The sequence below is a fragment of the Macaca nemestrina genome, chromosome 1 (assembly GCF_043159975.1).
Source record: "Macaca nemestrina isolate mMacNem1 chromosome 1, mMacNem.hap1, whole genome shotgun sequence".
In the NCBI taxonomy this organism is placed as follows: domain Eukaryota; kingdom Metazoa; phylum Chordata; class Mammalia; order Primates; family Cercopithecidae; genus Macaca; species Macaca nemestrina.
In genome coordinates this window covers 231,698,462-231,722,018 of record NC_092125.1, presented here as the reverse complement: position 1 = coordinate 231,722,018, position 23,557 = coordinate 231,698,462, and the positions used below count along the sequence as shown (strand labels likewise).

Sequence of the window (23,557 nt, the reverse complement as noted above, 5' to 3'; positions counted from 1 at the left end):
CTATGATTTTATGTTTGGGCCCACCAGGGTATCTGGAGGCTGGGGGCAGTCGTGACCGGGGTCAGAGTCTGGGTTGGAGATGGGTGTCATGCGGCAGTTGGTGTGGCTGTGTGGACTTGTCCCCATCTGTCTAGTAAATTTCCATCTGCCCTGACGTCAGCTGCCTTTTTGACATGCATTTGGAAGGTGTTAACAAATGGGCTTAAGACTCTTCCAGGCCGGGCGCGGTGGCTCACGCCTGTAATCCCACCACTTTGGGAGGCCGAGGCGGGTGGATCACCTGAGGTCAGGAGTTCAAGACTAGCCTGGCCAACATGGTGAAACCCCATCCCTACTGAAAATACAAAAAAACTAGCTGAGCGTGGTGGCGGGCGCCTGTAGTCCCAGCTACTCGGAAGGCTGAGGCAGGAGAATGGCGTGAACCCGGGAGGTAGAGGTTGCAGTGAGCTGAGATCGTGCCACAGCACTCCAGCCTGGGCAACAAGAGTGAAACTCTGTCTCAAAAACAAACAATAAAGGCCGGGCGCGGTGGCTCAAGCCTGTAATCCCAGCACTTTGGGAGGCCGAGACGGGTGGATCACAAGGTCAGAAGATCGAGACCATCCTGGCTAACACGGTGAAACCCCGTCTCTACTAAAAAATACAAAAAACTAGCCGGGCGAGGTGGCGGGCGCCTGTAGTCCCAGCTACTCGGGAGGCTGAGGCAGGAGAATGGCGTGAACCCGGGAGGCGGGGCTTGCAGTGAGCTGAGATCCGGCCACTGCACTCCAGCCTGGGCGACAGAGCAAGACTCCGTCTCAAAAAAAAAAAAAAAAAAAAAAAAACAATAAAACAACTCTTCCTTTGAAAGTTTTGTTTTGCTTTGTTTTTTTGTTTTTGAGATGGAGTCTTGCTCTGTCACACAGGTTGAAGTACGGTGGTATGATCTCAGCTCACTACAACCTCCACCTCCCGGGTTCGAGAAGTTCTCTGCCTCAGCCTCCCTAGTAGCTGGGATTACAGGCGTTGCCACCATGCCTGGCTAAGTTTTATATTTTTAGTAGAGATGGGGTTTCACCATCTTGGCCAGGCTGGTCTTGAACTCCTGACCTCGTGATCCACCCGCCATGGCCTCCCAATGTGCTGGGATTACAGGTGTGAGCCACCGCACCCCGGCTTTTTTTTTTTTTAAAGACTGAATCTCACTGTGTCCCCCAGGCTGGAGTTCAGTGGCACAATTTCGGCTCACTGCAACCTCCGCCTCCTGGGTTCAAATGATTCTTGTGCCTCAGCCTCTCGAGTATTTGGAATTACAGGTGCCCACCACCATGTCCAGCTAATTTTTGCATTTGTGGCAGAGATGGGGGTTTTTACCGTGTTGGCCAGGATGGTCTTGAACGCCTGACCTCACATGATCTGCTCATCTGGACCTCCTAAAGTGCTGGGATTAATAGGCGTGAGCCACCGTGTTGGCCAGAAGGTTTTTTGTGTTTTTTTGGTGGTTTTTTTGAGATGGAGTATCGCTCTGTCGCTGATGCTGGACTGCAATGGCGCAATCTCGGCTCACTGCAACCTCTACCTCCTGGGTTCACGCCATTCTCCTGCCTCAACCTCCCGAGTAGCTGGGACTACAGGCACCTGCCACCATGCCCGGCTAATTTTTTGTATTGTTTTAGTAGAGACAGGGTTTCACCACGTTAGCCAGGATGGTCTCGATCTCCTGACCTCATGATCCAACCACCTTGGCCTCCCAAAGTGCTGGAATTACAGGTGTGAGCCACCGCGCCCGGCCTTTTTTTTTTTTTTTTTCCCTTTTAACAGTTAGAAAATCTCCCGGTTGCCTTGCCAGTTTGAGTGTGGTGGGGGGTCCTTGCTCACTAAGGTGCCATGTGGCCATGGCTCCCACGAGTCCTGGGTGGTGGTCACCAGTGCACGTGGGCTCTGTTCCGTGTAGCCAGTGTGTTTGGGATGCTTTTTGTCTAAGAAAAGTTCTACCTTGTGTTGAAGCCTGGCCTCCCTTTTGTTGAGCCCTTTCCTTTGAGTTATTCAGGGGCTCTGCAGTCAAGGCCAGAAGTGAGCCCAGGCCCCCTGTGAGTGTGAGTCCAGGAGTGCCAGGGCCAAGCTGGGTCCCTTGTCCAGAGAGCCGGGGAAAATGCAACTGAAGCTGCTGACATAGAAACTCGTTGTCCCTGTTCCACATTCCCACCCAACTGGTCGTAGTGATTTTTAGTTGCTATTCAGCATCATTTTAAGTAGGGAAAAGTTAGACATTTAAGTTATTACCGTAAGTGTCACTATTCATCTTTTTTTCTTTTTTCTCTTTTTTTGAGATGGAGTCTCGCTATATCGCCCAGGCTGGAGTGCAGTGGCGTGATCTCGGCTCACTGCAACCTCTGCCTCCCAGGTTGAAGTGATTCTTCTGCCTCAGCCTCCTGAGTAGCTGGGACTACAGGCGCCACCACCACACCCGGCTAATTTTTGTATTTTTAGTAGAGACGGGGTTTCACCATATTGGCCAGGCTAGTCTCGAACTCCTGACCTTGTGATCCGCCCACCTTGGCCTCCGAAAGTGCTGGGATTACAGGCGTGAACCCCCATGCCTGGCCTGCTGTTCGCCTTTACCTTGTGTAATGCCAGTTTAAAATGCAAATGCAGGGTCGGGTGCAGTGGCTCACTCCTGTCATTCCAGTGGCTCACTCCTGTCATTCCAGTGCTTTGGGAGGACAAGGTGGACAGATCACTTGGGCCCAGGAGACCAGCCTGGGCAACATGGAGAAACCCCATCTCTACAAAAACACAAACATTAGCTAGGTATGGTGGCGTGCCCGTGGTCCCAGCTACTCGGAGGCTGAGAGGGGAGGATCAGTTGAGCAGCCTGGGAGGCGGAGGCGGCAGTGAGCTCAGTGAGCTATGATTATGCCACCGCACTCCAGCTTGTGTGACAGAGTGAGACCATGTCTCTTTAAAAAATAATAAAATGCAAATGTAAGAGTGTTTAACTTGTGAAATCATCAAAATTGCACAGTTTGTGATTTGTACCCCAAATATAATAATAAAATGCACGTGCATTTTATTCTCAGCACATCAGTGAAAATGCTGCATAAAATGAACTTGGCTGTTGGAGTTCACTTAACTCGTCCATGTGGCCACACAGCCCTCGTTCTGAGTGAGAACAGACTGCGTGTGGGGGCCATGGGCGCCTGTCTCCCTCCCTGCCAAGTCTCCAGTCGTGGGCTAGTGGGAGAAAGTGACTGGGTGGGACAAACACGACCTCCTCCCTGGACGCTCTGCACACGGGCTGGGAATGGCAGTGGGCTCGCATGTGGCATGTGCCGCCTCTGCTCATGCGGGCTCCGTGGTCACGGAGAACTTTGCTTATAGAAGAACATCTTATCAAAGGTGAAATTGTTCAGAATGCCAATGATTGGGACAGAGCGTGAAGCCCAGGGCGTGGCTGCATGCCCACGAAGCCAGCTTTGGATGGAAAAGTAATGAGTGGAGGGCGTTTTCTTCCCAGACCTGGTGGTCCAGCCATGAGCGCCCAGCTGCAGGCTCTACAGTGGCCAGCTCTGGGTGAAAATCTAGACAGCCCCTGAGCGCCCTCCCGCTCGGGGTGCCCTGGCCCAGGGTGCACATGTGCTCTGGACCTTGTGCCGTGTGGGGCTCCAGGGCACCTGGAGACTTTGCCATTCTGTGTGGGGAGGTGGAGGTGACTAGGGAATGCATTTCTTTAGATTTTAAAGATGAGAGAGTGTTGGCCTTGGACAGGAAAAATTCCAGTTGGGCAAGAAATGAAAATGTCCAGTTTTTTTTTTTTTTTTTTGAAATGGAGTCTCGCTCTGTCACCCAGGTTGGAGTGCAGTGGCGCGATCCCGGCTCACTGCAAGCTCCGCCTCCTGGGTTCACGCCATTCTCCAGCCTCAGCCTCCCAAGCAGCTGGGACTACAGGCACCCGCCACCACACCCGGCTAATTTTTTGTATTTTTAGTAGAGATGGAGTTTCACTGTGTTAGCCAGGATGGATAATGTCCAAACATTTTATCCAAGTCCGAGTAGCAGTGTCGGTGGTAGGTGTGCTCTGCCGGTGGGTGGGGGTGGTCTCTGTCTCAAGGTGGGCTACAAGGGTCTGCCCCAGGGAGGGGGTGGACGCATCTTGCCTGCGTCACCTTCCCTGCGTGGGACGTGGGGGTGGTCTCCCCAGAAGGACAGGGCTTAAGGCAGCCGCGAGATGGATGGATGTCCCAGAATCTGCCCTCACCTTGGGGGTGAACCCAGGCTCCTTTCTGTGGCCTCCAGTGTGTCCCTGATGGACCAGCTTCCTGCACAGCACCACCTGCACTGCTCCTGGCCCTGGCCTGGCCCTCGAGGGCTGCTCTCAGGGCTATCTCTTGTCTTTCTTTTTTCTTTCTGTCTTTTTTTTCTGAGACGGAGTTTCATTCTTGTTGCCCAGGCTGGAGTGCAATGGCACAATCTCAGCTCACTGCAACCTCCACCTGCCGGGTTCAAGCAGTTCTCCTACCTCAGCCTCCCAAGTCGCTGGGATTACAGGCATGTGCCACCATACCTGGATAATTTTTGTATTTTTAGTAGAGACGGGGTTTCTCCACATGGGCCAGGCTGGTCTCGAACTCCTGACTTCAGGTGATCCACCCGCCTCGGCCTCCCAAAGTGTTGGGATTACAGGCGTGAGCGACGGTGCCCAGCAGGGCCATTTACTTAAAGGCGTGTGTTCCGATCCCTGAATTAGTTTTAGTTTGAGGTTAGGAGTGAGAACACTATTGGCTGTTGTCATTTCCTGTGGGAGTGGCTCTTTTCAGAGGCAGACGGTTGTCCTTGCGCGTGTGCACATTTGTCTGCGTGCGCGTGCGTGCACATTTGTCTGCCTGCACGTTTGCGTATGTGCACATTTGTCTGCGTGCATGTTTGCGTGCGTGCACATTTGCGTGCGCGTGCGTGTACATTTGCGTGCACGTTTGCCGGCGTGCACATTTGTCTGCATGCACGTTTGTCTGCGTGCACCTTTGTCTGCGTGCACGTTTGTCGGCATGCACGTTTGCGTGCACATTTGTCTGCGTGCACGTTTGCGTGCACATTTGTCTGCGTGCACCTTTGCGTGCACATTTGTCTGCGTGCACCTTTGCGTGCACGTTTGTCTGCATGCGCGTCCATGCACATTTGTCTGCGTGCACATTTGCGTGCACGTTTGTCGGCGTGCACGTTTGTCGGCGTGCACATTTGTCGTCGTGCGCGTGCATGCACATTTGTCTGCGTGTGCGTTTTTCTGCGTGCGTGTGAGACCCCCTGGGTGGTTTAGCCCTAGGAGTTGTGGGGTGTGTTCTCTGCTCCCTTCCCTTGTCCTGAGTGGCCTTGGTTGGCCGGAGGCAGCTGGCAGTGGCTGTCCATGGGTCACCTCCGTGCATGGATGAACCTAGCCTGAGGTGGGCTGTTGTTGGCCCACTGGGGTTTTGGGGTCATGGCAGTGCCCTCAGGCTGGCGATTGTGGGGGTGGGGACCTTGTCCCGAGCACCAAGTTCCTCTTCATCTTTTGATCCCTTCTTCCAAAAACTACCCCCTCCCCACCGTGTGTGTGAGGCCTGCCATGGTGTGCACAGAGGCCACCCACCCATGTTGAGCTTCCTTGGGCCTGCTGGCCTGGCTGACCTGGCCTCCCTCTGGGCAGCACCTGGCTGGCTGCAGGTCCCCTCCAGGTGGCTGGAGGTGTCTCGCTCTCCCTGCAGGTCCCCAGCGCCGCCTGGTTTTCCCGAGTCCCATGCACCTGTCTCTGAGCTGTCGGTGCGGTCAGCTTGCTGCACCCACCTGGGAAGTGGAGCTGGGGGAAGGTCGTGTTCCGCAGGAGGCCTGGCGGCTCAGAACCAACTGTCCCTCCGTGAGAAGCAGCGGTTGATGAGAAAGCGTACAGAAAGGCAAAGGCTGGAGACGCAGCTCCTGTGTCAGGTTGAGCCTCCCTAGGCGGGGAGCGCAGAGACCCGAAGGTGGCCCTCCTGCCTCCTCTGTGTCGGGGCTTGACACCCGTCTCCGCGGCCATGCCTGTTTGTCTTCATCCCTCTCTGGTGAGGGTGGCAGGCGGCCAGATGCCCATTACAGGCCACCTCTCCTGCCAGCCAGTCTTCGAGGGTGGGTCACCACGTGGCCACTTAGTGAGGCCCCTCCTCTAAGATCAAACGTGGTGCTGCAGAGCTGTACCAACCCCCAGCCCCACGCAGAGCAGGGCAGGAGAACCAAGACCGTGGGGGTGGGAGTGCCGCGCAGGTCGCACTTCCCTTCCTCAAGCCCACCATGTGCTCCTTGTCCAGCCTTTTGAGATGCCCACAGCTCTCGGTTTGGCCCCGCAGCAGCATCTGGGTTGATGTCCCTGATGAGGTTTGGAGACAACAGAGAAGGGGTTGTCCTCTTCCACCGAGAGCCTGGCCTCCCTCTGGGCAGCACCTGGCTGGGCTGACTGGGCAGAGGGAAGGGGTGGCCTGGCCAGGGTGAGCATGGGGCTCTCGCTGCTCCATGGAGGGGTGCAGGAGGTGCCTCCAGGCCATGTTGCACCGGGACATGCCACCTCCACAGCCCCCTCCTTGGAATCTTTCCTCAAGCTCATAGGATGGCTCTTTGTGCCCTATGATGGAGACCCTTGCCCACGTGTGCGGCGCCGGGGGTCCCTGTTGGTCAGGGATGTTCCTGGGGTGCGGAGGGAGTAGGTAAGGCAAGGGTGATGTTGGTTGTAAGGGGTGGAGTCCTTAGTCTTGAGAGATCAAGAGATCGGGCAGGGCCCGGCAGAGCCTCTGCCCCAGGCAAGGCCCGGGGCTCCTGGGAGCAGGGGGGAGACCTGCTGTGAGCAGAACTTAGGGGTGTGGCCGTGCTGGGGACTCTTGACTGCAGTGTAGATGTGAGCTGATTGGGGGTAGGCCAGCCTTCAGTGCAGGGCACTTGGGAACTGAGGGGACACGGCTACCACCCTGCGCTGCTCAGCCTGACCGCCTTCTCTGGTGTTTGGTGCTGCACGTGTTTCTGGGCATCTGAGATGAGGCCCCAGGGCCTTTGCTTCCAGACGCCAGGGGAGAGAGACCAGCCCCAGAACAGCAGGTGTCCCGTGGGCTGGGGTCGTCTGAGCTTCTGACCTCATCAGGGGCTCTCCAGAGTTTCCTGTGCGCAGCCATGTGTCTGGGCCAGCGCCGGGGGCAAGCGATGCCTTCTGTGGTTTGAGAACTTGTAGGCAGGAGGAGGAGGAGGGCACCTCCTGAGATGCCTCGCTGGTCTGCTCCTTCTGCCCCAACTGGCGCCTGGGTGAGGGTTGGGCCTGTGGAGCCGTCCTGTCAAGCCGGGGATGGCAGGACGCGGTGTCACCCCTCCCGCCGCTCTTACGAAACACTCTCTTAATGAAGCCCGATTCTTGGTGAATCAGCCTTCCAAGAACCGCGACCGCAGCATCCTGTGCCGCTTCTGTGCTCCGCGTTTTCTCTTTCTGCAGCGTTTCCTCTAATTCTGGGTGGAAAGGCCTGTTTGTCTCCCTCAATCTTTAGCGAGGTGGCAGGCGGCCAGGCGGCCATTACGGGCCGCGCCTCCCACCAGCCAGTCGCTGGCAGGAGCATCCCTCACCCCAGAACCGAAGCAGCGAGGGGACCCAGCCGAGCTGTGGACGCAGGCGCTGAGGATACTCGTGCCAGCTTGCTGTTCCTGGGACTCTGTTTATTCTTTTAAGTTATTGTGGCAGTTACCTTCCAGTGGCATCAGAGGAAAAGAACGATCCGTTCGCCCCAGTCTGTCCCCTGGGGGACCTCTGGCTAATTTTCTGATTCCCAAAGTGAGGTTTTGCGCGGCTGTGTAGCCGCCCCTCTGTGGTCGGCCCCGATGTCATCAGGCTGGTTTCAAATCTGGGGTCTGTGGTTCAAGGCTGAGTGCAGGGCTCAGGCTGGATGGGGAGGGTAAGAAGAGCGGGGCCAGACTTCCCTGGGTCAGCACACACATCTGGGGTCGTCGTGGAGCCCATGGCTGCACTGCTTGGCTGTTGGCCCCTGGTGGACGCCTCAAACTGAGGTCCCAGGAGAACCCCAGCGAGGTTGGGGCTGCAGAGGGAGCCCTCCCCTGGGCAGCAGCTGGACCAGGACAGAAGCTGGGCCCCCCCCCACCCCCCCCCCCAGTCTCTGCAGCCCCACCCTCCTTCCAGCACCTTCCCCCCTGGCTGGGTCTTTTGTGTTTTGACGCCCCTTGGCTCTGGCATTGTGGGGGGCCCCCGGGGCATGAGGAAGAGGGCCAGTGCCAAGGCCCCGAGGAGCACTGCTAATTGCCACTTGGTTTCCTTAGAAAGATTTGGCTTTTTGTCATCAACAGCGTTGAAGTAACAGCAAAGATGACCTACTTAAACGAAAGAAAGATCCAAGTGAACCTTTAAAGCTGGTGTTCTCACTTCATTTTGGGGCTTGGGGTGGTCTTGCAGATTCAATCTGTTTCCTCTGTGCCACAATAATCAGAAAATAGGTTAATTTAAGCCCAATATGAAATGCGAATTATCATGTGTGAAATATTAATGGGACTTACAAAAATAGCTTTATAATTTCTTGAACTGTGAAATCTTCAGAGAAGGCCCATAGCTCACATGTTGAGCCGATTCCTGAGTGAGGGTATTTGGGGGTGCACCTGGAGGAGACAGCGATGGTCTCAGCAGGGCTTGTCTCCATAGTGCCTCAGCATGAGCTTCTGCCAGTCCCCAGAGAGGGCTCCCCACGCCTCCCCGCGCCTCCCCGCCCTGGTCAGAGCTGGGAGTTGCCATGTAGGAGTCGCCACGTAGGAAAGCACGGTCCACCCCGTGCTTTGGGGGTTTGTCCAGGCTTTGGGGTGGGGTTTGCCTGTAGAAGCTCTGAGCTGTGCTGCGTGGTGGGGTGACCACAGTGGGCTGCCCTGGGTGCCCTTTGAAGGACTGAGCAGTGAGGTGACCCTTCATCCAGCAGGCGTTCATCAGGAACCTGCTGTGGACCAGGCTGGGGTCACCCTCAGGACTGAGCGGGGCAGGTCGCTGTGCATAGCCAGGCAGGCCGCTGTGGGAGCAGGGCAGGCCGCTGTGCGGAGCGGAGCAGGCCACCGTGCGGAGCAGGGTTTTGGCCCCCACAGGGCTTTTGTTTCTGTTGCTTCTGTTGGCGATTGGGACTCACCATGTTAGACCTGAGGTTCGTGGTGGGATCCCCTGGCATGGCCCTGGGTGGCTGCCCTGCGTGCTCGGGGAGCAGGCACGGACCCTGAGTGGTGTTGCTCTCGGGTCTGGAACGTCCAGCCGAGGGTTGGGGCCTGCTGTTGTCGCTCCTCTGAAGATGAGAAGCCAGGGCGAGGCCCCCACCAGATCCGGAAGGTTCTCCTGCATCGCCCTGTCCTTCCAGGCACACTTGGCCGCCCTGTTTTCTGCGCGTCTGTCCCCACCATCGTGCTCTCTTCTTCTCTGGACTGCATTTGATTTCTTTGAACTGTTTTTATTCTGGAAAGTTCTGCTCGAGCATCTGGTATCTCCCTGGTGTTTGGGATGTCTCCTTCTCATTCCCCTGTGTCTTGCTTTAAGCTGCGTGTCCTCGTGTTCCTGCTGCCCCTGTTCTTGGGCACTGTTCTGTCTGGGATCCCCGTGCAAGGCTCCTGGGTCTGGTGGCTGCTGCCCGGCCTGAGACTGTCTTACCTGTCCCAGCCACCATTTCCTGGCTTCTTCAACTGGCACCTTGACACTCGGTGCCGGATGAGCAGGCCTGTGGCTGCAGGTTCCCGGCGTCTGTCCTGAGTTCCGGTTGTTCCTTCCAGCGCAGTCGGTGGTCACTGCGCCGCCATGGTGGTCCAGGCAGCAGGGTGGTCATGTGGTGGGCATCACTCTGGGTTTTTCATTCTCCTTTCATTTGTGGCCTCGGAGGCTCCCCGTGTTTTCTGAGGTGCACAGTACGTGGAGGGGTGCTCATCTCGTCTCAGATGTTGGAAGGATGTCGTGCAGGAAGGTGCGAGGGTCTCGGGGTGGTCCTGAGAAGCCAATGTGATAGGTGCGGCAGTTTCCTCTTCCCCTGAGCGGGGGCTTCCAGAGCCTCCCTCCCACCGGTGCCCGTGGGGTTTGAGCCTGACTGTGAGTCACACCCAGGATGGAGAGGTCTAAGGAAGGCCTGATGCTGGGCAGGGCGATGTTTCTAGAAAAGGTTTCATCTGGTGACCTGCTGAATGGCATGAAAATCACAAAATTGGCGCTCAGTGACCATGAGGCTGCTGTGTGTGGCTGCTCCCCTCAGCAAGGGAACGGCTGCCCCCATCCAGGGCCCCGACTCTCCCTGGCCTCCCCCATGCGTGGCAGGCTTTGCCCTTGTCCCTGTCTGCCCCAAACTCCAGCTGAGTCCCCGGTCTGCAGTCACCGCACACAACCTGGGGGCATTCTTACCTGCCTTGCCCTGGGCCCTGGTTCTCTGTGGGTGAGGGAACCTCAGCAAGGTTGATGTGATAAAAATCGTGTGTTTTTACTATTCTTCACCCAGAACCTGTGGGTGATAGAAACGTTGGTCACATCTGAGTTCTCAATCTGCAGTTACTTTTTCTAACTTGGAAATGCTACTTAGTAGCTGAATTCTGTATTAAAATCTGCTTATTGGCCGGGCGCGGGGGCTTAGCCTGTAATCCCAGCACTTTAGAAGGCTGAGGCGGGCGGATCACGAGGTCAGGAGATCGCGACCATCCTGGCTAACACAGTGGAACCCTGTCTCTGCTAAAAAATACAAAAATTAGCCGGGCGCGGTGGCAGGAGCTTGTAATCCCAGCTACTCGGGAGACTGAGGCAGGAGAATGGCTTGAACCCGGAAAGCAGAGGTTGCAGTGAGCCGAGATCACGCCTTTGCACTCCAGCCTGGGCGACAGAGCGAGACTCTGACTCAAAAAAAAAAAAAAAAAAAAAATCCTGCCTATTGAAAAAGGAACTCTTTTTAAAATTTAATCTCTAAGTTATGGCGTTGTGAGATTCCTGGACATGGTTTTCAGGTTGCTCTTGTAGCTTTGGTGAAAGGGCTTCATTAGCCTCAGGTGTGCTGTTGCCGACTGGTGGGGCGGCTTGGTCCTTCCCGACCTTTCCGAGGAGCTCCTGGCTCCAGCCCCCAAGATCAGGAGTTGTTTCATGGCTGGGGGCTGGAGGCCACCTTCTTTCTTTAATGGCCAGCAAGATAATGACAGGACTCACGGACTCACGGAGGTGTCAGTGTCAACTTGGTGGTGTCTGGGCACGGTGGGGAGCAGGGTTGGGGACAGAGTCGGGTTGGGGGTGCTGTGAAGGGGTATGACCCTGGGGGACAAGGGGTCGCAGGGGGCCCCGGGCACAGCTGCATTGCCTGTTGCCATGGGCAGCAGCAGCGTCTCTGGCTGTGGGGTTTGTCTGAACCTGTGTCTTGCCCTCGTTGACCCAGGTGGGGCTCAAGGCCGTGCCTGCCATGAGCGGGGATGCGGGCCCCAGAGACCAGCCTGACCTCTCTGGCAGGAAGAAGACCACGTCGTGCTGTCTCCTCCTCCCCCGAGCTGGTTAGCTGTCTCAGGGAACCTGTAAGCCCAGACCCACCTGCTGCCCCACTGGGCCTTATCCAGGGCCACCTTGTCACGTCCTCCACTGAACGTGGGTGCGTGTAGATGCCAGCCCCTCGGTCTTGCCCAGAAGCTGTGGGAGGTGCTGGCTGCCGGGGGTGGCTATGCATGTCTGTCCCCATGGCAGGGAGGCCTCTGGGGGCCTGACTGTCCCTTCTCTAGCTGCTTCTCACATTTTTGTCTCCCCGAGAGCCACCTGCTCTCCCAGGGCCCTCAGGCCCCCGTCTGCCAGTCTCCTGGCACCTGGGCTGGGGTCCGCACCAGGCAGCACCCCCAGCAGGGCAGGACCCACCCTCCACAGCATCATGACTGCCACGCCCTGTGCCTGGGGTGGAGGCCACTCCCACCCAGTGGGGCCCCTCTGAAAAGGAAACTTGACCTCAGGGTGGTGACAGGGCTCTGTGGGATGGCCTTGGTGACAGGGACCAGAATGTTCCCTAAACTGGACGTCAGGCCCCTGGCTCAGATGGAGCTTTCTTTTCTTGCTGGGCTTTAGAAGGTGAAAAACTAGAGGCTTCCAGAGGTAAAGCTGCCCTGTGGGCTTCGTGGCAAATAAGCGCTGCCTGACCCCAAACAGCTGCGAAAGACTCAAACCTGGAGCCTTCCTGGTGTCCTGTGTGTCCACACAGGTGTGGCAATGTGGCAGCCCTGTGCCAGGAGCTGCCCCTCCCTGTCGCAGCAGCGACCATGCCAGCCAAGCACCCCTCTGGTTCCTCCATGCCAGCCGAGCGCCCCCCTGGCTCCCAGGCATCTCATCCTGTCTTGCTCTGAGGGCCGTGCTGTGGTGAAAACCATTCACCTCGACAGTTTGGCTTTCGACCAAGAATTCACTCTCATATTTTTGTTTTTTAAATAGATTTTTAAAATTAAGACTGTATTCACCGGGCGCGGTGGCTCACGCCTGTAATCCCAGCACTTTAGGAGGCCGAGGCGGGCGGATCACGAGGTCAGGAGATCGAGACCATCCTAGCTAACACGGTGAAACCCCGTCTCTACTAAAATGCAAAAAATTTGCCAGACGTGGTGGCGGGCGCGTGTAGTCCCAGCTACTCGGAGGCTGAGGCAGGAGAATGGCGTGAACCTGGGAGGTGGAGCTTGCAGTGAGCCGAGATCGCACCACTGCACTCCAGCCTGGGCGACAAAGTAAGACTCCGTCTCAAAAAAAAAAAAAAAATTAAGACTGTATTGATATAATTTGCATACCATAAAATTTTTTCCTTCCACAGAATATAGTTTAATGGTTTAACCATCATCATCAAAGTTGAGAACATTTTTGTCACCCCCAACAAGAAGCTCCATACACATGACCCGTCACTCCCCAGGTCCCAAACCCCATCCGACGCTGATCTTGGTGATTGGCCTGTCCTGGTCATTCCATAGAGCCACACGTGACTGTGTGTATCTGGGCCACGCGTGGCTGTGTGTATGAGAGCCATGCATGACTCTGTCTCAGCCACGTGTGACTGACTGTATGTGTGTCTGGGCCACATGTGACTATATGAGGGCCACGAGTTACTGTGTGTCTGGGCCACATGTGACCTTGTTTGGGCCACACGTGGCTGTGTGTATGAGAGCCATGCATGACTGTGTCAGCCACACGCGACTGTGTGTCCGGGCCACACGTGGCAGTGTCTGGGCCACACGTGGCTGTGTGTCCGGGCTACGTGTGGCTGTGTCCAGCGTTGGCACAGTATTTCCAAGGCTCCTTCCTTCCTTTTCTTTTTTTTTTTTTTTTTTTTTTTTTTGAGACGGAGTCTCACTCTGTCGCCCAGGCTGGAGTGCAGTGGCCGGATCTCAGCTCACTGCAAGCTCCGCTTCCCGGGTTCACGCCATTCTCCTGCCTCAGCCTCCCGAGTAGCTGGGACTACAGGCGCCCGCCACCTCGCCCGGCTAGTTTTTTGTATTTTTTAGTAGAGACGGGGTTTCACCGGGTTAGCCAGGATGGTTTCGATCTTCTGACCTCGTGATCCACCCGTCTTGGCCTCCCAAAGTGCTGGGATTACAGGCTTGAGCCACCGCGCCCGGCCGCCTTCCTTCCTTTTCATGGCTGAGTCATACTCCGTTGTGTGCAGAGACCACAATCTGTCTATCCCGTCATCTGTCCCCGGACACTTGGGCAGCTCTGCTTCGCTGCTGTGAGCACTCGTGCACAAACTGTCGTGTGGACGTGTGTTTTCAGTAACCTGCGTGTACGCCCAGGACTGGAATTGCTGGGCGATGTAACTGTGTTAAAGCTTCCGAGGACTGGCCAGGCTGTTTTCCACAGCAGCAAAATAATCGTACATTCCTCCCAGCAGTTCATAGGGGTCCCTGTGTCTCCATGTCATCATTGTCCAAACTAAAAAATTCTAGGCCGGGCGCGGTGGCTCATGCCTGTAGTCCCAGCAGTTTGGGAGGCCGAGGCGGGCAAATTACCTACATGAGTCCAGGAGTTCAAGACCAGCCAGGGTAACAAAGTAAAACCTTGTCTCTAGAAAAAAAAAAAATACAAAAAATTAGCTGGGCATGGTGGCACATGTCTGTAGTCGCAGCTACTCATGAGGCTGAGGCAGGAGGATTGCCTGAGCCCTGGGAGGTTGAGGCTGCAGTGAGCTGAGATCGCGCCACTACACTCCGGCCTGGGTGACAGAGCAAGACTCCGTCTCAAAAACCAACCAACCCAATTCAAGCCATCGTTGTGGGCCTGAGTCGGCGTCTCCCTGCGGTGTGGTTGCGTTTCCACAGTGAATGATGTCAGGCAGCTTTGCGTGTGGTTACTGGATGTTGGCATCCTGTTTGGAGAAGTGGCTACTCGAGTTCTTTCCCATTTGGAAATGGGGTTGTGTATTCTGTTTTCCTTGCTGACTTGTAGAGTTCTTCACGTGGTCTGAATCTGGTCCCTTGTCAGATACCGGGTTTGCACGTTTTCCCTTCCATCCTGTGGGCTGTCTTTTCGCTTTCTCGATGGTGCCCTTTGAAGCACAAAAATGTCATGATTGTTTTCTGGGAAGCCTTGTTGTTCTGTTTTCTGTCTGTTCCTTGTGCTTTGGTGTCATCGAAGCACTTCTGTGGGGGCGGGAGTCTGGACTGAGGCCGCTGCGCTCCTGCTATGAAAACCTTCACGTGCAGTCGTAGCCTCGGCTCCACGGACGGTTCAGTCCGGGAAATGGTTTCTGGGAAACGTTTAAGGAGGCCATGCACAAAAACCGTCTTTGCAGCGAGGGGCATGAGAGCACACGGTGCTGTTCCCACAGGGCCCGTGGCCTCTGCGGGTGAGAATTGGTGGCCTCCCTTGGAAATGCTGACTTGAGGTGCCAGGCACCCACCCAGGCTCTTGGTGTGGGCATAGGCTGTCTTCCACTTGAAGAATGTGGCAAGATGGTCTGAAAACCACAGAGTTTGTTTGGAGACACGGTCTTGCTGTGTTGCTCAGGCTGGAGTGCAGCGGTGGGATCATAGCTCACTGCAGCCTCCACCTTTCGAGGTCCAGAGATGCTCCCACCTCAGCCTCCCAAGTAGCTGGCATTACAGGCATGAGCCTCCACACTAGGCCCACGGCTGAAGTTTGGGTTGTATCCTTTTAAGGCATAGCAGACGGGTTTTCAGCCACACTGAAAAGCTTACCACAGCAGAGTGCTTCTGGGCCACGTACTTCGGGAGCAGGGCCGCAGGCAGGACCTTGGGCACCCAGCCCACTCACCACGCTGCAGGCAGCCTCTTGGGAACGTCAGAACGCCAGCACAGGCGATCGCCACAGAACCTGGATTGGGGTGATCCTGCCGTTCCACCTGCTGTGGCCCCCGGGCTGCACCGCCATGTGGCCTGTGGCTGGCAGCTTCTGGAGACTTCTTGGTACCTGCAACATCTGCGCCACTCCATGGCATTGCCTGTTGGTGGCAGCCATCCCCTCCACAGGCCGGTGTCCCCTGTACAGAGATGAATTGGCGCTCACGGACTCACCCTGCGAGGCAGCATCGGCATCTACAGGACTTCCCGGCCCTTGGCCGCACGTTTCCCCCCTGTTCCCGTCGTGGCAGCTGTGCCTGGGTGCGGACGCTGCATGCTGACGAGAGGAGGCTTGGGCCTGCCTGGTGTGCGTGAGTGGGTCAGAGACTGGCCTCTCCATGTGGCGTGTGCATTCCCTTGGAGGGTCCCCTGACCCCATGGCTGCAGCCTGGCAGGAGAAGACACTGAGTGGGACGCACGGGAGGGGATGCAGGGCGGGCTGTGCTGTGCAGCAGGCCTTGGGGCGTAGAGTGGCCCATCCCCGCACCAGGCTGCAGTTTTGACACCAGGTGGTCGTGGGCCGAGTGTCCGTGCAGGTGTGGAGACAGAAGCCTGACCCACAGAGCTTGGCGGTGGCCCCTGGACTGACCTGTGGGATGCACAACCGCTCTGCCACTGTGCGTCGTTCACACGTGAAACTGACGCCACAGAGGCCTCAATGTCTGTTTCAGCCGGATACATGCTGTGCCCCTCATGGGGGCACATCTGGCCACTGGACATCGGGGCCCTGGGGTGACTGAGGCTGGTGCCCTCGTGACAGGTCGCTGGGCTGCAGGTTGAACAGGAAACTGGTTTTCTCCACTCTGCGAAGTCCCCTGTGGTTCTCCCTGTGGTTGGAGGAAGTTGTGTTGACATTATCATGAGTGCTGCTGTGCGCCCCTCTCTGCCCACCACTCACTACCGCCTCCCCGGAGTCTTGCTCTGGGGGGGTCCTGGTGTGGGATCTGCCTTCTGTCGTCCGGTGGAGCCTTGCCCGCTGGTGCCTGTGAGCCCAGGGTGGGTGGACGCCGGGTGGTCCTGGAGGTTCACAGCAGGCTCTACGTGTGGTTGTTTTGATTTTGGGTGTGAATCCTCTCAGCAAAGGTTGACTCAAACCCCAGTGTCCCCAGAAGGTTCGAGGCAACGACCGTCAGCACCGAGTGGCCAGCAGGGCGGGGATGTGGCCTTGAGCCCTGTCATTCAGCTTCAGTGTGAGAGAAGCAGCCCGGAGCTCTGGGCAGCTGCTCAGGGACTCGAGTGACCGTCCCTGCCTCGGGACCACATGGGCGGGCGGGGCACAGCTGGTGCCCATGTCCTCCTCACAGGCTCTGGAAGTGAGAGGTGCTGAGGCCACAGTGGGGGAGGTGGCTGAGCTGACCACCCGGGCTCTCGGTGCCCTGGGAGGAGCTGTCATTAGGACATGTGCAGACTGGGTTCAGCCTGTCTGGGGTGGCTCAGGTGCCTGGGGACGGAGGCCAGCTGTAACCGCTGCTGTATTCAGTCTCGGGTTAGTGCCCTCCGCCTCTGCGGCGTCTCCCTTGGCAGCCGTCCAGGACTCCAGCCTCCCTGCCAGGGTAGGGGACGTGGAGCCTCTCCTTGGTCTCTGGGGTTGAGCTCTTGTGTGTTTGGACCCTGTGGGATCTGGCAGGAGAAGCAGCCCCCACTCTTGTTGAGCCAGGGGCCTGGGGAAGGGAGATGGCCGTTCTGTGACCTCCAAACTCTCTTTCCTCATTGCAGGGAATGGGTCAGTATTTCGCTCTGAGCCCTGAGCGTCTGCACATACCAGGCAGGAAAGGGTCCCAAGGCCTTCTTGGTGGCTCTTCTCTGTTCTTCGCACCTTGCAGGCCTGATACGCAGGGCCCCCGAGGGTGGGGTGTGCATTTTTGGAGAGCGTCTTTTCTGGGACACCTCCCATGGGGAGCCACTGGCTTGCCTGTAGCAGTATACTGTGGCTGCCCCGTTCTGGGCAGGCGGCCACTGCCAGCTCCTCACCTGTTTGGGTCACCGCCTCTGCATAGGTCCTTTGGGCTTTGGGCAAGAACTGTTCCATCAGAGAGCCTAGGGTGTCCACAACCTTGGGCCCACTGTTCCTCAGCCCTGCCCTGGCAGGGGGGCACCTGCACATGGGTGCAAGCTCACACTCGTTCCCCGGGTGCCTGCTGTCCAGGTAGCTTGCCTGGTCATTGTCGGGGTGTGGGGAAGGACCCCAGGAGGAGAAGTGGCCACGGGGCAGTGCGGCGTGTCGGCTGGCCTCTGCTGTGCAAGCTGACAGTGGCCTGAAGGGCTTTGGGATGGCCAGGTCCAGAGCCGTGCTCCTGCCTCATGGCCTGTGGGCTCCAAGGGCCAGTTTTGAAGCCCCAAGAAGGGTCACACCAGAGGCCAGCGGTTGTAGCTGCTCTTCCCAGAGGAAGACTCAGCCGTCTGTCACTGGGTGTGGTTTTGTCCCTGACCGACAGCTGACACTGGGGCCCCCGGGGGCCTTGGTAGGGCGGGTGGCATCCCAGGCCTGAAGACGTCTGTCTGCTTCCTGGGGCTTTGAGAAACCAATACTGCTCAGGTGACAGTCCCTCTGAGACTGTCACTTCCTCCGGCCAGCCCACAAGGGCGCAGACACCTTCTGTTTACACATTCCCCTCGTGATGCCGCAGAGAGCCCGCTCCGAGAGCTGGGGAGTGCCTGATGAGGATCCGGGGTCTTAACGGAGTCATGTCTCCGAAGGCTTGTCTTGGCCCCCTGAAGACCAGGAGCCTCCCTGGCCCCAAGGATGGCCCCAAGCCCATCTGCCTCAACCCTCCAGATCTGCAGGGTCCTCGGCCACCCCCACTGAGCGGATGGGGGTCGGGGTCCTGGGCCTATGGTCCTCCCGCCACCTCCACAGGGCAGCTGCTGGGGCCCCGCCAGACAGAGCCGTGTTCTCAGATGTTGGCTGTCATGGAGGTGGCCTGAGGCGTCTGACTCTTTCCCCTCAAGGAGTCTCTGAGTCTCCCGGAGTCAGCGCCGGCTGTTGTGGCTTTTCCCCGGGTGAGAACTGAGCCAAATTTCCGCGCCCGCTTCAGTGGCTGCTTAGACAGGAAGCTCCACCCAGCTGGGCGTCCTCGGCCTTCTGTGCCTCTTGGGAGGGTCTGCATGATTCCGGAAGGGGCTCTGCTGCAGCTAGGATGGCACCCGCCCCTGCTGGGCACAGGCACGGCACCCTGCGGTCAGGGCCTCCGCCAGACGTCACCAACACTCAACTTCCCCTCGAAAGCTACCACATAGGGGGGGTATTTTCGGTGTCTTTTTTCCTGAACAGCTGTTTTAGTGTCTCTGAAAAAAACCGTCCACAGCCAGGGCTGCGTGAGCCTTCAGGGGCTGCCCGCCCTGCGTCCACGGCCCTGTGCCCGAACACTTACCTTTCTCCCTTGGGCCCAGGTCAGAGCCAGGCACCCACCCCTCCCCTGGCCCCACCCTGCTTGTTCCCTGAGGGCTGCAGGGTACGTGCACATTCTACAGGGGAGGCCACAGGCTTTGGCCAGATCTTCCCCCAGGGCCCTCCATCCCCGTAATTGGGGCACCTTGATGGACAGCCTGCCCTGTGCCCCACCTTCTCCTTAGGGAAGCAGGGTCCCTGCTGCCTCCAGGAGGCTGGTTCCTGATGCCGCGTCTCCTCCTGGAGTCCTGGAGGTGGGAAGAGCCCCCGGCCCTGAGTGTGCTCTGTCCACCAAGGCTTTCTGGCTGAGGGCAAGGGCAGCGCCCCCACCGCCCCACTGTGCTGCCCCCGCTTGAGGTTGGCCTCAGCAGAGTGAGCAGGACCTCACCCCGTGAAGGGTCCCTTGCCCTGTGTGGCCTCTTCTGCACTGGCCCGTGGTGTAGACCTGGCACCAGCTGCCCTGGGAACTCTGTGCTGTCCTGTGGGGTCTTTGGCAGTAGAGGAATGCTTGGTTGTACAGAGACTGCCCTGTGATTTTGCTTGGGAAGAGACCTTGGGTCTCATTTGTGCCTTGTGGGCAGCGTGTCTCAGGGATCTCCAGCCACAGGGCTGGGGGAGTTCATGTTTGCCTGAGGCTGGATGTACCGGGTCAGGCCCCCAGCACACAGCCTGTATCATTCACTGATTCTTGGGGGATGTGCCTGGGTACCTGACACACAACACCTGGTTCTGGGTGGGCTGGGTCCGGGCACCTTCGCTAAGCTTCCTCCAGCAGCAGGGCTGGCAGGGAACGAGGAAAAGGTGTGTGTGGTGCCATCCTGTAGACCAAGGCTCCTTCGGGGATGGTGTCCTTCGTTTTGAAAATGTTTCCTTCCTGTGGGGAGGGGGTAGCCAGAATGCCCACTCTTCAATGCACTGGTGCCAGTGGCCCACAGGGACACGGTGTCCCCTTCTCACGAACCACCCGTGCCACAGCTGCCCTTCCCAGACGCATCTGTCGTGAGTGGCTCTCACCGCGCTGTGGCTGTTTGAGCTGAGTGCCCAGCATGGGCACCCTCTGAGAACACACTCGGGTTCTTGGAAAGGGGTTTGGCAGGAGAAGGACGAGGGACTCCGGGCCAGGCTGAGCTGCTGTGGAAGGGGTCTTGGTTCTCCATCTGAAACCTGCTGCAGCCGTGGGTGAGGTCACCCGGAATGGCAGGACAGGGTCTGCTTTGTTCTGTCGGAGATGACCTGTTCCTCAGCACAGCCTCCATGCACCTGTTGCGCGTGACCCAAGGGCCTTTATGCAAAGTGGACTCGGCCTCCTGGGGGGTGCCATGGAATCTGCCTTCTGCACCACTCAGGGTCCTTCATGGCCAGAGTGCCTGGGGCTGTGACTGCCACGCTGGCCACGGGCTGGTGGAGGGACCATGCCTTGGGCACCACTCAGGGTCCTTCATGGCCAGAGTGCCTGGGGCTGTGACTGCCACGCTGGCCACAGGGTGGTGGAGGGACCATGCCCTGGGAACCAGATGTGCCAACAAGTCCTTTCATTGATCGCAGGTTTCCTCTGAGCCCCCGGCCTCCATAAGACCCAAAACAGATGACACCTCTTCCCAGTCCCCCGCGCCTTCCGAAAAGGACAAGCCGTCCAGCTGGCTGCGGACCTTGGCCGGCTCTTCCAATAAGGTGCTGTGGGGCCTGTCAGGGTCCTTGGGGTGGTGGGTGGTGGGTACTGGGCCCTTCTCCTTGGGCAGACCCAGCGGCTGGCGGCTCTGTCTGCCCCCCACTGAGGGCTGGCACCCGGCACAGCCTCGGGGACGTGAAGTGGCTTTTCTCCTGGTCACTCACACAGACGACTCTCTCGACAGAGCTTGGGCTGTGTTCACCCTCGCCAGCGCCTCTCTGCTTTCCGACCCTGGTCCCCCGCGGTGTCAGCGAGTGAGAAGGAGCTCTCCCCACACCTCCCGGCCCTCATCCGAGACAGGTGAGTGGGCACCATTCACAGGTGTTTCTGGCCACGGGGGAGGCCCCACGAGGGCTGTGCACGCGGACGCGCCCATGTTTCTGCAGGCTGGGTGCCCAGACCTGCCGCCTTTTGGTCAGGGCAGTCTCAGTGTTGGTTCCTTTGGCTGGCGTCATGACGGTGAGCACACCTAGAGCGTTCCCTGTGTTCTGGGTGGAGTCGTGGGTGGAGCCCTGTCTGCTGGGCGCAGCCTCTTGATGTGGTGGTCGGCCTGTGTCTGGCCTGTGCGAGATACCCAGCAAGTAGAAAATACTTACGGGTTCTTAGGAACTGAAAGCTTGACTTTAAGAATCAGAGCTGGGAGAGAAAGTCTTTCCTCTGTAACACCTTCAGAGCGGGTGTGTGCCACGATGGGCCTGGGTGGCTCTTGGGGACAGAGGCACCTTCCTGACACCCGTTTGCCTCTCCAGCTTCTACTCCTACAAGAGCTTTGAGACAGCCGTGGCCCCCAACGTGGCCCTCGCACCGCCGGCCCAGCAGAAGGTTGTGAGCAGCCCTCCATGTACTGCTGCCGTCTCCCGGGCCCCCGAGCCTCTCGCCACTTGCACCCAGCCTCGGAAGCGGAAGCTGACTGTGGATACCCCAGGAGCCCCAGAGACGTTGGCACCCGTGGCTGCCCCAGAGGAGGACAAGGACTCGGAGGCCGAGGTGGAAGTTGAAAGCAGGGAGGAATGTACGTGTGAGTCGCTTTCTGTGCCTACCTGTGGGCCGTGGGCTGTGGGCGTGGCACCGGCTGAGGGGGTTGGTTGCCTGGGGGTGCTTCGGCGGCCCCGTGTTTCGCAGGTTCCTCTGGGAGCGGCGCGTCTCCCTGATGTGGAGCTGCCGGGCACTTCCGTGACTTCGTTTCTGTCTCTGCTTCCTCCTCAGTCACCTCCTCCTTGTCCTCGCTCTCTTCCCCGTCCTTTACCTCATCCAGCTCCGCCAAGGACCTGGGCTCCCCGGGCGCGCGTGCCCTGCCCTCGGCCGTCCCTGATGCCGCGGCCCCTGCCGACACCCCCAGTGGGCTGGAGGCGGAGCTGGAGCACCTGCGGCAGGCGCTGGAGGGCGGCCTGGACACCAAGGAAGCCAAAGAGAAGTTCCTGCATGAGGTGGTCAAGATGCGCGTGAAGCAGGAGGAGAAGCTCAGCGCAGCCCTGCAGGCCAAGCGCAGCCTCCACCAGGTGAGCAGGGCGGGTGGCGCTAGGAGGTCCAGGGCGCGGGCGGTGAGCACAGCTTCCACTAGGTGAACGGGCACAGGTGATGCCTCCTCCCTTCCTGGCTGCCCCATGTGCTCCTCTCCGCCTCCACCTCAGTGGGCCTGCCTGGGACCTTGGGGGTCCGTCTCCCGAAAGCTGCAGCTCTGGGTATGGTGAGCCCCTGTGTCCCCAGGCCAATGGACATCCCAGGAGGCCCCTGCATTTGGCTTGACCACAGCTTTCCCCATCAGGATCACACACCCTGTGTGGTGGCCCCACGAAGGAAGTAGCCGTGTTCCTCTGGTATAAAGAAGGCCGGGCTATTTTTAGTGGCAGAAAGAGTCGGGAGCAGCTGCACGGAGACAGTTCCTTGCTCTGTGTGCTCCAGGAGTGGGTGTTCATGCGCTCCGCCAGCAAGACCTGGCTTCTGCAAAACAGGCGTGAGGGGTGTGCTTCCTAAAGCCTGGTATTCCAGGAGGCGGCTCCTGCCAGGCCTCCCAAGTAGGAAGGAGAGGGCTCGGCCCGCGCGCACACCCCACCTGCACACGCTGCTTCTCTGGGCTCTGCCTCACGGTTCTCACGCTGCAGCTCCGGTCTCGCGCCTCCTTTTACGTTGTTTAGGTTTCTTTCTGACTTGACTGAGGGAGGCGCAGTTCACAGGCAGGGCTGCCTGCGGGGAGAGGTGTGCGGGTGGCCCGGCCTTCACCCGGCCCCAGCCTCGCTAAATTCACACCTCGGCGGTGTCTGGCAGCTTCCGCGGCGTGGGCTTTAGCACAACACAACCCCGTCGGCCCTCAGAGCTGCAGGGTTGTCGACGTGCCCCCTTGCGCGTGCCAGTCCCTCGCCCCAGCGCGTCCCCCGCCACTGTTGTCCTTGATTCTGGTTGGAGGTGTGATTTCCCACATGCATATTCATGTGGTGTTTGCAGCGTGGGGTGTGAGTCACACGGATATTTTCATGGGGAGGCGGGGGGCTTGTGGAGGCGCCCAGTGGATGGATGTCTCCATCTGGCCGCGTGGGGAGACCCAGGGCCCTCAGATGGTGCGATGTCTGAGGCTGCCCTCCTCACATTGGTGGGAGCCGGGGCCTACTTGGCTGGCTGCCCTCAAGGGGAACATGGCCCTGGATGTCAGGGGAGGGCCCTGCTGCAGCCTCAAGTGTGACTGACTCAGGCCCCCAGGTGCAGCACAGCTGCCGCAGGCCTGGCAGAAACTCAGGATGGGGGTCTGAAAAGCCTTTGTGGGGTGGGGGCACCACACGAGTTGGGCACAGATGGGGCACTGGGGGCGGGGCTCGAGGGCACATTGCCAGATGGATGACCCCACGGGGCGGGCTGGGGGCTGCTGGCCATGGTTGGGGGGTGGCGCTGGGACCGGCTGGGAAGTGACCCTGAGCCGTCCCTGGCCCCCAGGAGCTGGAGTTCCTGCGCGTGGCCAAGAAGGAGAAGCTGCGGGAGGCCACCGAGGCCAAGCGTAACCTGCGGAAGGAGATCGAGCGTCTCCGCGCGGAGAACGAGAAGAAGATGAAAGAGGCCAACGAGTCCCGGCTGCGCCTGAAGCGGGAGCTGGAGCAGGCGCGGCAGGCCCGGGTGTGCGACAAGGGCTGTGAGGCGGGCCGCCTGCGCGCCAAGTACTCGGCCCAGGTATGCGGGTGGGGAGACTG

At 58.5% G+C, this 23,557-nt stretch overlaps 1 protein-coding gene across 2 annotated transcripts in view; it reads left to right on the top strand.

Moving 5' to 3' along the window:
- The window catches only part of LOC105496707 (SKI proto-oncogene), an 84,328-nt gene that overhangs the window by 57,307 nt on the left and 3,464 nt on the right, over positions 1–23,557 (top strand). The window contains exons 2-6 of one of the 2 annotated variants that reach the window (XM_011767275.3): positions 20,258–20,383; positions 20,566–20,681; positions 21,131–21,393; positions 21,588–21,880; positions 23,307–23,537. In XM_011767275.3, coding sequence (XP_011765577.1) covers positions 20,258–20,383; positions 20,566–20,681; positions 21,131–21,393; positions 21,588–21,880; positions 23,307–23,537 — 1,029 coding nt within the window. Of the gene's footprint in view, positions 1–20,257; positions 20,384–20,565; positions 20,682–21,130; positions 21,400–21,587; positions 21,881–23,306; positions 23,538–23,557 lie in introns of both variants that reach the window. The other variant, XM_011767274.3, reaches the window with a different exon arrangement.